General features: G+C 64.6%; 1 protein-coding gene across 1 annotated transcript; it reads right to left on the bottom strand.

The window, feature by feature from the left end:
- Positions 1-7,919: 7,919 nt before the first annotated feature.
- On the bottom strand, positions 7,920-10,343 carry ELFN1 (extracellular leucine rich repeat and fibronectin type III domain containing 1). Its single transcript, XM_052656286.1, has one exon. It carries the CDS (start codon positions 10,341-10,343, stop codon positions 7,920-7,922), a length of 2,424 nt encoding a protein of 807 aa, XP_052512246.1.
- Between the last annotated feature and the right edge of the window lie 874 nt (positions 10,344-11,217).

The raw sequence follows: 11,217 nt of genomic DNA, 5'->3' as shown, positions 1-11,217 counted from the left end.
CCTGAACAGGGATCGACCCCAGCCCGCTGCAGCGGGAGCGCGGACCGCCGGGGACGTCCATGTTCTTCTTTTCCTCTTCTTGCTGCTCATGTGGGCGCTTCTTCATTGCTCTGTCTTCAGGCTTAGCGACCCTCCCTCCCTCTGCTCTGTCTAGCCTGCTGTTGGCCCTCTGCTCTTTTGGTTTAGCTGTTGCTTCGGTCCTGTGACCTCTTCGGTGTTTTCTTTTATGTCCTCTGTCTCCGCTGAAATTCTCACTGTGTTTGTCCGCTCTTCTCCTGAGCTTAGTGAGCACAGCTGTGACTGTTACTCTGAACTCCTTTCTAGGTAAATAATTTCTCTCTGCTTGATTAAGGTCTTTTTCTGAGGTTTTATCTTGTTTCATTTGGAATGTTTTTCTGTTTCTTCATTTTACTTAAGTCGTCACGCTGGCTACAGACTGGAAAAAAAGGTTTGATGTTTGGAAACCACACATCTGACAAAGGTCTTGTATGTAGAAAATGTGAAGAGCTCTTAAAACTCGGTGGTAAAAACAGAGTGTTCAGAACACAAGTGGAAGATGACGACTCTCAGAGAGGAGAGGCTGGTGGCAAGTCAGCACACGACCAGATGCTGAACGTCAGACAGAGAGGTATCCGTGTGCACCGTGCCAGCAGCCAGCATTCAGAACAGAGCCGCAGTGCCAGACACTGAGGAGGGCGTGGAGAGGCTGCACCTCGCACCCACCGCCGGTGGGAGTGTGAAGAGGCGTAGGAGCTCTGAAAACCCAGTTGAGCGGTTCCTTCCAGCCCTAACCTCATACTCACCACCCAGTGCAGCAAATGCACTCCTGAACATTTATCCCAGAGAAATGGAAACTGAAGTTCACATGAAAAGCCTGTATGATTTTCACAGCAGCTTTATTTGTAATAACCCCAAGCTGGACACAACCCAGATGTCCTTCAGCAGGTGAGTGGCAAACAGTTTGGGCCCATCCTCTATGTGGTGGAACACAGCCAGCAATGGAAAGGGCCAGACAGTTGATACAGTAACAACTTGGATGGTTCTCAAGGAAATTATGCTGAGTGAACAAAAGCTGGGATCAGAAGGTTAGAGAGCATGTGACTTCATTTATACAGCGTTCTCAGAAATACAGGGGTGGTCTTGGCGGTGGGGGTGAGCAGGTGGGGCAGCAGGGTGTGGTCGTCATGGTGACGGGTTGGCTATGTGTCTTGATCAGGGTGGTGGCCACGCAGGTCTGTATACACAGGGTGTGTCTGCAGAGATTTCACACACACAAGTGCCTGGGAAAGCTGGTGGGACGCGGCGAGCTCTGTAGTGTGTTGACACGACCACACTGGTGGACAAAGCGTCTTCCTGGGTTTGGTGCGGAACCCCCAGCCCACGGGGCTTCCCTGGTGGCGCAGCTGGTAAAGAATCCGCCTGCAGCGCAGGAGGCCCCGGCTCAGTGCCTGGGTTGGGAAGGTCCGCTGGAGAAAGGGACCGGCTGCCCACGCCAGTGTTCTTGGGCTTCCCTGATGGTTCAGACAGTGAAGAATCAGCCTGCAGTGCGGGAGCCCTGGGTTGGGAAGCTCCCCTGGAAAAGAGAAAAGGCTACTCACTCCAGTATTCTGAATCCCCATTGGCAGAGGAGCCTGGTGGGCTGCAGCGCATGGGGTCACAAAGAGTCGGACACGACTGAGCACAGCTCAGGGGTGTGAAACGGCGCCACTGGTGGAGAGCGGGTGGCTGTACTGTTTCTGTGACTTCCTGTGTGGCTGTATAATTGTTTCACATTAAAAAACAAACCCTAAAAATCTCCCAGGCAGTAGGACAGTGAAGCAGTGCAGTGAAGTAAGAAAAGACAAGTCTGCGGTGGTCAGAGGGGCCCTTCGTGGCCCCGATGGCCCCAGGCCGAGTCCCGTGTGCCGTCTGCGCTCCCTTACGGGTGGCACCAGCCCAGACCATGCTTTCCATCAGGCAGGAAGCCTCATCCGTCCTTTACACTCATTTTTTTATTGAAGTACCTTGTTGTGCAGTGTGGTTAGTCTGTCCCGTGCAGAAAAGTGACCCAGTCACACACCCATTCTTTTCCGTATTGTCTCCATTATGGTTTGTCGTGGGACACTGAATGCAGTCCCTGTGCCCTGCAGGAGGCCTGCCCATCCATTCTATACGGGGTGGTTGGCACCCGCTGCCCCAGCCGCCGCGCCCCGCCCCGCCCCGCCCCCGCGGCAGCCTGTTCTGAGTCTTTTTGTTCACAGATTCAGTTCATCGTGTCATCTCTCAGATTCCACATACATGCGATATCAGACAGCGTTTGTCTTTCTCTTTCTGGCGGGCTCAGTATGACACTCTGAGTCCATGCGTGTTGCTGGACAGGCGTCCTCACTGCTCTTTCTGGCTGAGTGATGCCCCTGGGCCTGCAGGCGCCACGTCCTCTGTGCCTGCTCATCTGCGAGTGGACATTGGTGTCTCCGTGTCTTGCCTGCTGTAAATGCTGCCGCTGTGAGCACAGGAGTGCATGCGTGCACCGTTTCAGATCACAGTTCTGTCAGGGTCTGTGCCGGGAGAGGGACTGCTTCTGAGGACCCCCCATCCTGTCTGCACAGCGGCTGCGCCAGCTTACATTCCTACCACCAGTGTGGGAGAGGGTTCCTTTCCCCACACCCTCTCCAGCGTTTGTTGTAGACTTTTGTTTTGGCTGTGCTGAGTCTGCGTTGCTGCCCGCCGGCTTTTCTCCTGCTGCGGGAGCGGGGTCTACTCTCCAGGGACGCTGTGCGGGCTTCGCGCTGCGCGGCCTCTCCTGTTGCAGGGAGCGGGGTCTAGGATGCGTGGCCTTCAGTGGTTGTGGCCGTTGGGCTTCGTTGCCCCGGGGCCTGTGGGATCTTCTGGGAGCAGAGATGGGACCTGTGTCTCCCAGCTGGCAGGCAGGTTCTTCACCACCGAGCCCCCCGGGAAGCCCCTGATATTGGTAGACTTCGTAACGACGGCCTCTCTGGCTGGTGAACCTCAGCCCTTCTTACTCAGACGCGTTCTGGCCGTTGCTCGTCTCTGGATTGCCGGCCGCGCCGGCTTCCCTCCCGGACCGCGCCGGCACCCTGTCCGCTCTCGCGTCTCTCCGCACCCGCCACGCCGTCAGCCTGCCGCGCACGGGGAGGGGCGCGTCTGGAGAGGGGCCGGGCGGACGGATACCACGGTCACCTCGTGGGGGCGCAGGCAGCGGCTCGTGTTCTCTTCTCTATGTTCAGCTGTTTCCTAGCTTCTGCAATAAAAGGGTTGCTTTGAGATAAGGTGAAAATCAATACAAGTTATTATTCTACAAAATTCCCTCCATGCCCCCATGACCCAGAGCCTAACTCTGAATTCCTTTACGCCTCCAAAGCAGGCCCTGAGCCCGGCCAGCCCGCGCCCCGACGCCCAGCCCCACCCCAGGCCCCAGCTGAACTCCAGGGCACCTTCCTGCCCCTCTGGCATGGGGGGCGGCCTTGGTCCCGGAGGGTCCCTCTGGGAGGCAGGCCCTGCCCTGTTCCCACCCTGTCCAGCGTGCTGACCCGTTTGTCCATCAGGGTCTGGAGACCAGCCTCCCGGAGGGCCTCCTGCTCTCTTCGAGGGGCGTCTGGTGTCTGCCCGCGGCCCCTCCTCACCTTCTCCGCCGCTTCCCACCCTCCTCCCACGTCCTGATACATGCGGACTCCACCGCCGGGCTCTCTGCCTCCTGCTTCCCTAGCCATTCAGCCCCTAGGAGATGGGAGCGGCGACATCGGGTGGGGCTGTCTGTGGGGTCCTTGGGCTGGCGGTGCCCCACTGCACGCCCCCCTCCAGGGCCCTAGCGGCCCCTTTGCACAACCTCTCTGCTGGCGTCCCCCCAGGCACCGGGGCGCGCTCTGGGCGTGGTCCTTTCAGGCAGGCCCCCTTGACCCACTCTGATGGGACACCGCCTCTTCCCTGTTGGGACGGTGACTGGTGGTTGGTGGGGGCAGGTTTGTTCTCGTCCCCGGGATGTCTGGGGCTCTGTAACCGCACACGGCGTGCCCAGGACCGTGGTCTTGGGCTTTCCGCTCACTGCCGTGAGCCCTGGAGGGAGGGCACGCTGGGCTTGGCCCTGCGTTCAGCCCCTGTTCTCAGACGGTTCTAGTTCTCCCGGCCCTCCGCCCCTGTGGACGGGCTGGCCTGTGTGCACCGACTCTGAGTCTGGCCACGTGACTCCCTCTGAGCACCGGAGGCGAGCTGTCTTGGCCGTCACCAGGGCTGGCTTGTGGAGGACGAGAGTCGTGCGGACCAGAGCTCGGTCCCCCTAGAACTCCCCACCATCCCCGCCAGCCTCCCCAGTCTCGGGGCCAGGCTGACCCAGATCAGCTCATCGTGTGAGCAACTGCGTGTGTGCTGGTGGCTGGTTACATGGCGTGGTCAGGCTGGCAGGTGACGGACGTAACCTCTGCATCTAAGTGCCGGGGGCCGAGTGCGGTGAGGAGGGCAGACCCCCGGCATGCCAGGAGCGCAGGGGGCCTGGCAGCAGCGTGGCCCCGTCTCACAGCCTGACAGGAGCCGCCCTCGGGGCAGCCGGGCCGGGCCAGGACCCCTCAGGTGGCCGCTCGCCCTGCGCTCCAAGCCTGCAGGCTGCTGGCCTCTGTCCACCTTGTAGCCTCCACCTTCCTTCCTCACTACGACCCCCTCTTTCCAGACCAGACACCTCCTCTTCCAGGAAGCCTTCCAGACTCTTCCCAGGCAGAAGTGTTCACCCTCCCCTGGGCCGCCTGGACCCTGTGCCACCCAGAGCTGGGTCACCTGCCAGCTTTAAGTGAGCCTCTCTGGAGGGGCCGTGGGGAAGCAAGGTCAGGGCCCCTTCTTGGGCTCGGCACAGAGCCCTGCACACAGGTGGCACTCAGTGAGTGGGTGTGTCCTGTGTGCCTGCCTTCAAGCAGGGCCGCAATGGCGTGCGGCTGCGCCCTGGGATTGGCCCGGGGTCAGGCAGCTGGAGCCGCGTCTGTCCGCCTGTGGCGTTCCCGGGAGGGTCTGCGCTCTGACAGGTGTCCTCCTCGGCGGGGCGCAGCCCCGCCCACCCCGCATCCCTCCAGGTCCTCGCCGCTCCCCAGGGATCCCTGCTCGAGGCGGTGCTCCCAGGGCCGACGTGTCCCCCCGGCCAGGCAGCTACCCTCTCCCCAGGGCAGGCACCTCTGTTGTGGCGGTCGGATGCCCTGTAAACAGTCCGCAGCGGCAGGGAACAGCAGGCTGGGAGGCCTAGCCCTGTGTCTGACCAGGACGGGCACCCCTCACTATGTGACCTTGGACAAGGCCCCCCACCCCTGCCAGCCGGGAGCCGGCCCCCCTCCCTGCCCCGGCCACTCTGGGCACAGCCTCTTGGTCTCCAGCCCACTCACGTCTCTGGGTTCCTTGAGCTGTCCTCCCGGACCCCATGACAGGGCGAGGAGCTGCCCAGAGCCAGGGAGCCTGGGGCCCGTCTGGTCAAGCAAGGGGATGGTGTCCTCAGAGGGGGCTCACTCGGAGGGGCTCATTGAGGGGGCCGTGAGGAGGCCCCACGGGCAGGACCTCATGAGGTCACCTGGGTGCAGAGGCCAGGATGGACAGACCAGCCCTGTCCCAGCGCTGGGCCCTGAGCGAGCCACCGACTGCTGCAGGGTGCCCCAAGGGAGACACACGGAGGAGGGCATTGAGCGGCCTGTCCCCAGGGGGTGTGCAGCATGGCCGACCGAGACTGCTCCCGTCCCCCCGCTCCTCGCATGGCATCGCCGAGGCTCCCATCACCTCCATGCTCAGGCGTCTGTGTCAGAAAGAGTGAGTGGGTCTGCCCTGGACGCAGGGGCGGGGCAGGCCCAGGAAGAAGGCCAGGCCAAGACCCCGGCAGGGAAAGGAGGCCGGAAGGCTCGGCGCCCCGCAGGGGGGTCAGCTGTCCCTGAGGGCTCCACCCCCACCGTGGACCGAGGATGGGGGTGGGTGCAGGGCCCCCCACACGGCCAGCTGTGCACAAGGTTCCCAGACGGCATCTCGTCCTCCAAGCCTTGCTCTGGCTCCCAGGGGAACCTGTGACCTTGGCAGCAGGCAGCCCTGGTGCCAGCTGGAGGCTGGGGTCCAGGCTTCCGCAGAGACTTTGGAGAGTCTGGTGTTCATAAACATGCTCACGCCTCTCCCGCCAGATTCGGGGCCACAGCTGGGGGACTGAGGGAGGTCCTCAGGGCTACACAGCCAAGGGGTCAGCTCAGGGGCCCAGGGACCTGTGATATCTGGATCTCGTGGCTCACACCCTGCAGCTGGGTCTCCAGCGGTTGGAGGAGCCCCGGCCTTCCCCAGCTCACCCCACTCCCACCGAACCTTGCCAGCCATACGCAGGGTCAGGCACACACCTACCCACCTGTGCCCAGCTCTCTCAACCCTTTCTGCCCCATCCACGCTGCCTCTCAAAGCCACTCCCCAGCCCAGGGTTGGCTTCCCCATCTCCCAAGGGCCTCAACCTGCCCCAAACCCAAGGTCACTCACACCACACCTCTTGCCCCAAGTCCCAAAGGAAAAACGACTGCAAACAAGTGTTGGGAATTTTTTCCTTTGCAGAATTATTTTTAAGTAGACATAGTCTTTTTTTTTCCCTTTCTTATTTTACAGCAAACATTGCAAATATAGAAATATTTCTCTATACAACGGGAGGACAGTGTACAGTGGGGGCAGGGCTGGAACGCACACTCCCGGCCCCCGCCACCCCCGGCGTCTGCAGGCACAGCCCTCCCCGCCCCCCAAGGCCCAGAGGTTCCGGGACCCTCCCGGAGACCACCTGGCCGCCTGCGTTCGCTCTGCCCCTCTCCAGTGGCGGTGACGAAGAGACGGACTAAATAGAATCCACAGAAAGCCACAGACGGAGGAGTCGTGCGGGGGCCAGGTGGCCACACCCCCCACGTCGAGCGTTTTTTATCTTTTAAAGAGAACTTTAAAAAAAAAAAGAAGGCAGAGAAGAATCAAAAGATAATGAAAAAAATCCCCTCCCCCGCCCCCCATCCCTAAGACACAGTTTTCGGAAGTCCTGTGTGTGTGTGTGTGTGCGCGCGCGCGCGTGTGTGTGTGTGCGCGCGTGTGTGTGGTCGGGCCCCTCACACCGGTGAGAATGTCTCGGCAGGTGCACGCGCTCAGCCACGCGCCTCTCCCATTAGGCCTGCCGGCGCCCCCTCCCTACTTTGCCCGCAAAGCCCAGGGCTTCAGCAGTTGCGGTGTGTGTGTGTGTGTGTGTGTGTGTGTGTGTGTGTGTGTGTGTGTGTGTGTCTGTGTGTGTGTGTGTCTGTGTGTGTGTGCGCGTGCGCGTGCGCGTGCGTGTGCGTGTGCGCATGCGCGCGTGTGTGGACGGGCCCCTCACACCGGTGAGAATGTTTCGGCAGGTGCACGCGCTCAGCCACGCGCCCCTCCCATTAGGCCTGCCGGCGCCCCCTCCCTACTTTGCCCGCAAAGCCCAGGGCTTCAGCAGTTGCGGTCTGTGTGTGTCTGTGTGTGTGTGTGTGCGTGCGCGCGCGCGTGTGTGGACGGGCCCCTCACACCGGTGAGAATGTTTCGGCAGGTGCACGCGCTCAGCCATGCGCCCCTCCCGTTTGGCCTGCCGTTGCCCCCTCCCCACTTTGCCCGCAAAGCCCAGGGCTTCAGCAGTTGCGGTCTCTCTGTGTGTGTGCATGTGTGTGCGCGCGTGTGTGGACAGGCCCCTCACACCAGTGAGAATGTCTCAGCAGGTGCACGCGCTCAGCCACGCGCCCCTCCCATTCGGCCTGCCGGCGCCCCCTCCCCACTTTGCCCGCCAAGCCCAGGGCTTCAGCAGTTGCGGTCTGTGTGTGTGTGTGTGTGTGTGTGTGTGCGTGTGCGCACGCGCGCGCGCGAGAGCGTGCGCCGTGAGTCTCTGGGTCACAGACGGTGCAGCGGCCTCATGTCCTCTGGGGCCCCGAGCGCGTCCCGGCTCAGGACTTGTGCTGCGCGGACACGCCCTTCCAGTAGTCCAGAATGTCGTGCAGGTCCTCGTCCTTGGCGAACTGCACCTTCCTGCGCAGCGCGTGCCCGGCCGCCACGCACTCCCCGGCGTCCCGGCGCCGCCGGCGGCTCAGTCTGAAGCGGCCCCAGAGGCTGCGGGAGGCGCGGCAGGCGTACTCGGGGCTGGAGGCGTAGCTCAGGTGGCGGTACTGCGGGGACAGCGGCGCGTAGGCCAGGTCGCGGGGCCGCGGCCGCGTCAGCGGCTCCAGGATGGAGGCCTTGCGGCCGCCCAGGCTCTCAGGCGGCGCGGGCGGCGCGGGGGGCTCGGCGGGGTGGGGCCCGGGGTACGAGTGTCGGTGCTCCGCGTACTGCCGGCCCTTCTCGGGCTCGGCCCGCAGCACGGCAGCCGCCGGCGTCACCGTGAGGATGGCCTCCGCCGCGGGCGACCCCTTCTCGATGTACTTGGCCTCGTGCAGCGCAGGGGGCTCGGCGCGGAAGGGCCGCGGGCTGCGGGCGGAGCCGCTGGAGGAGGAGCTGGCCCGCGGAGCTCCAGGGGCGGCCTCCAGGCTGTGGTGCCGGCGCAGACCGCAGGCGTCCTGGTAGGTGGGCGCCAGGAAGCCGCGCTTGCCGGCCAGCGGCTCGGCTGTGGACACGGCCGCCGGGCCGCCCTGGAAGGAGGTGGACTCGGCCTTGAGGGCGTCGATGCAGCTGTTGATGATCTGGTTGACCTTGTCCACCTCCTTGGCGATGGTGGAGATCTCGGCCACCGAGCTCTGGCTGTCGGGGCCCGGCCGGCCCGGCTCCTCGTCCCTGCGCTCGGCCTGCTCTGCCGTGCGCACCTCCATGTAGCTGCCCTTGCTGCCCTTGGGCGTCCCGCTGCCCTCCGCCAGCTGGTACTGCTCCACCTCCCCGGGGGCGGCGGGCAGGTACGGGATGCGGGTCACCGCCTCGGGGCCCAGCAGCGGGCCCTGGGACAGCGGGGCCAGGCCGGGCGCCTCCAGCTCGGGCCCGTACTTGAGCTCGATGATGGTCTTCTTCAGGCTGCCGGCCGCCGCCGCCGCCTGCTTCTGCTTGCCCTCCCGCCGCCGCCGCCGCCGCAGGCAATAGTAGACAGCGCCCAGCACCACCACCATGCCGAAGAGGCAGCCCAGGACGGTCATGATGTGGTGCGTGGCCGCGGAGGGGCTGGGCACGGGGCCTGGCGGGCTGGGCGGCTGCGGCAGGCAGATGGTGAGGCAGGTGTGGTTGTGGTGCAGGCCCGAGCTGCTGGACACCACGCAGTACGTGTAGTTGGTAAGCGCGTACAGGTTGGTCAGGCGGATCTCCTCCTGGGCCCGGGTCAGCCTGGACACGGTGGACGACTTGCTGTTGTTGAAGTGCTCCAGCGTGTACATGCGGGTGAACGGGCTGGGCAGCTGCACTGTGATGGTAGCCGAGTTCTGCGTCAGCTGCTTGACCTTGATGAGCGGGCGGGCCTCGGCCTGTGGGGCCAGCGTGGGCAGGGCCACCAGCGGCGTGGTGCCGTCGCCGGAGAAGCACTCGTCGTCGGCACAGGGGGCCTCGCTGGGCTCCGCGGGTGGCGCGGGGGGCGGCGGGGGCGAGCGGCCAGGCGGGGGGCGGCCGGGCGCCGGGCGCGTCTCCGCCGCGTACGGGCCGTCAGTGCACACGGACTGCAGCTTGCCCAGGATGCTGCGCTGGCCGTGGCGGCCCTGCCCCAGCAGGAAGTAGCCGGAGTAGAGCGGCGGGGACTCGCACTGCACACGGTCGTGGGCCTGCGTGGCGTTGGCGAAGGCCGCCAGCCAGCGCAGGAAGCCCAGCAGCTCGCAGGAGCAGGAGAAGGGGTTGCCGTAGAGCTCGCACACCGAGAGCCGGGCCAGGCCCGCGAAGGTGGCGCCGTGCAGCCGCTGGATGCGGTTCATGGACAGGTCCACGTTGACGATGTTGGGGCACTCCCCGAAGGCGCCGGGCGCCACCGCCTCAATGAGGTTGGCCTGCAGGTACAGGTACTCGAGCTTGCCCAGGCCGCGCAGCACGCCCTCCGTCAGGTTGCGCAGCCGGTTGTAGCCGAGCTGCAGCACCTGCAGGTTGAACTGGCCCGAGAAGGCGCCGTCCTCGATGTAGCCGATCTCGTTCTTGGTGAGGTTGAGGTACGTGAGGTTGCCAAAGCGGCTCAGCGCCGCGTACTGCACGCTGCGGATGCGGTTCTCGTTGAGCCGCAGGTCCACGATGGTGCTGTTGATCTGCTGCGGGATGGCCTCGTAGGGCGGCTGGTTCTGGCTGCAGATGGCCAGCCACACGAAGCCCTTGTCGCCCTCGATGAGCCAGCAGTCGCCGCGCACCAGCCCGCCCGCGTGCAGCAGGGCGGCCGCCACGCACACCCACACCCACGGCGCCCCCCGCCCGCACCCAGCCATCAGGACCCGCCCGCGGGGGCTGCCCGCTCGGCCTGCCCAGGGTGCGGGGTGGGGGCCTGGGCGGTGGGAGGGGAGGGCGCCTGCCTGCTCAGCGGCGTCCCAGGCGCATGGCCACGCAACCCGCGTGCTGTGAGGGGAGCACCACCCTCACGGCCGGCCGCCTCGCTCCATCTGCCCGTGTCCGGCCGGGGCCTCGGCCTGCTTCCCCATCGGTCCAGCCAGTCCTGCAGGAGACGAAAGGGGAGACGGGTCAGCAGGCCTCCCCATGAGCACGGGTCTGGTGCAGGCTTGCACCCAGCCCATGGGACGTGGAGGCATGTCCGGGGTGTCGGTGACGAGGAAGGGGGTCCAGGGGGCTCAGCGGGCAGTTCTCTGGCTGGGGGCAGGCGTCCACCGCAGCCTTGACGCGTGAGAATCCAGCGCCAAGCTGGATAGGTGGGCACACCAGGGTCAAGGCTGCTGTCACTCAGCCAGGGGTGATGGGGGTGACAGGTGCCCTGCCGTGCGCCCTAGGTGGGGCAGCTCTGAGCCCCACCCCGGGGTCCTGAGCTCGGGTGGAGGGAAGCCCTCCTGAGCTCCTCTCAAGGGAGGTGCGGACGCTGCACTCCCGGCCTGCTTCCTCCAACGAGCCGTGGACCCCGAGGCTGTTAGCACCGAGTGGGGCCCAGCAGTAAGGACTGGGAGGATGATGTCCCCTGGCTCAGCTGCGGACACCGCCTGTGGCCCCGACTCCCCCCCGCCAACCCCACCCAACCCTGGGTCTTGGCTGTGAACGAGCACCTTGCTGTCTGCTCCCCCCAAACCCTGAGCTTCTCTAGAGCAGGGACCCCCGATCACACACAGCCCCGCCCCACGGAGCCCGCGCATGTGCGGA

The sequence above is a fragment of the Budorcas taxicolor genome, chromosome 2 (assembly GCF_023091745.1).
Source record: "Budorcas taxicolor isolate Tak-1 chromosome 2, Takin1.1, whole genome shotgun sequence".
Classification (NCBI taxonomy): domain Eukaryota; kingdom Metazoa; phylum Chordata; class Mammalia; order Artiodactyla; family Bovidae; genus Budorcas; species Budorcas taxicolor.
The sequence above is the reverse complement of the archived record's forward strand: the minus strand, read 5'-3'. Positions and strand labels throughout refer to the sequence as shown.

Coding starts and splice junctions, on each gene's coding strand:
- ELFN1 (XM_052656286.1), bottom strand. CDS start 10,343: ATGGCTGGGTGCGGGCGGGGGGCGCCGTGGGTGTGGGTGTGCGTGGCG.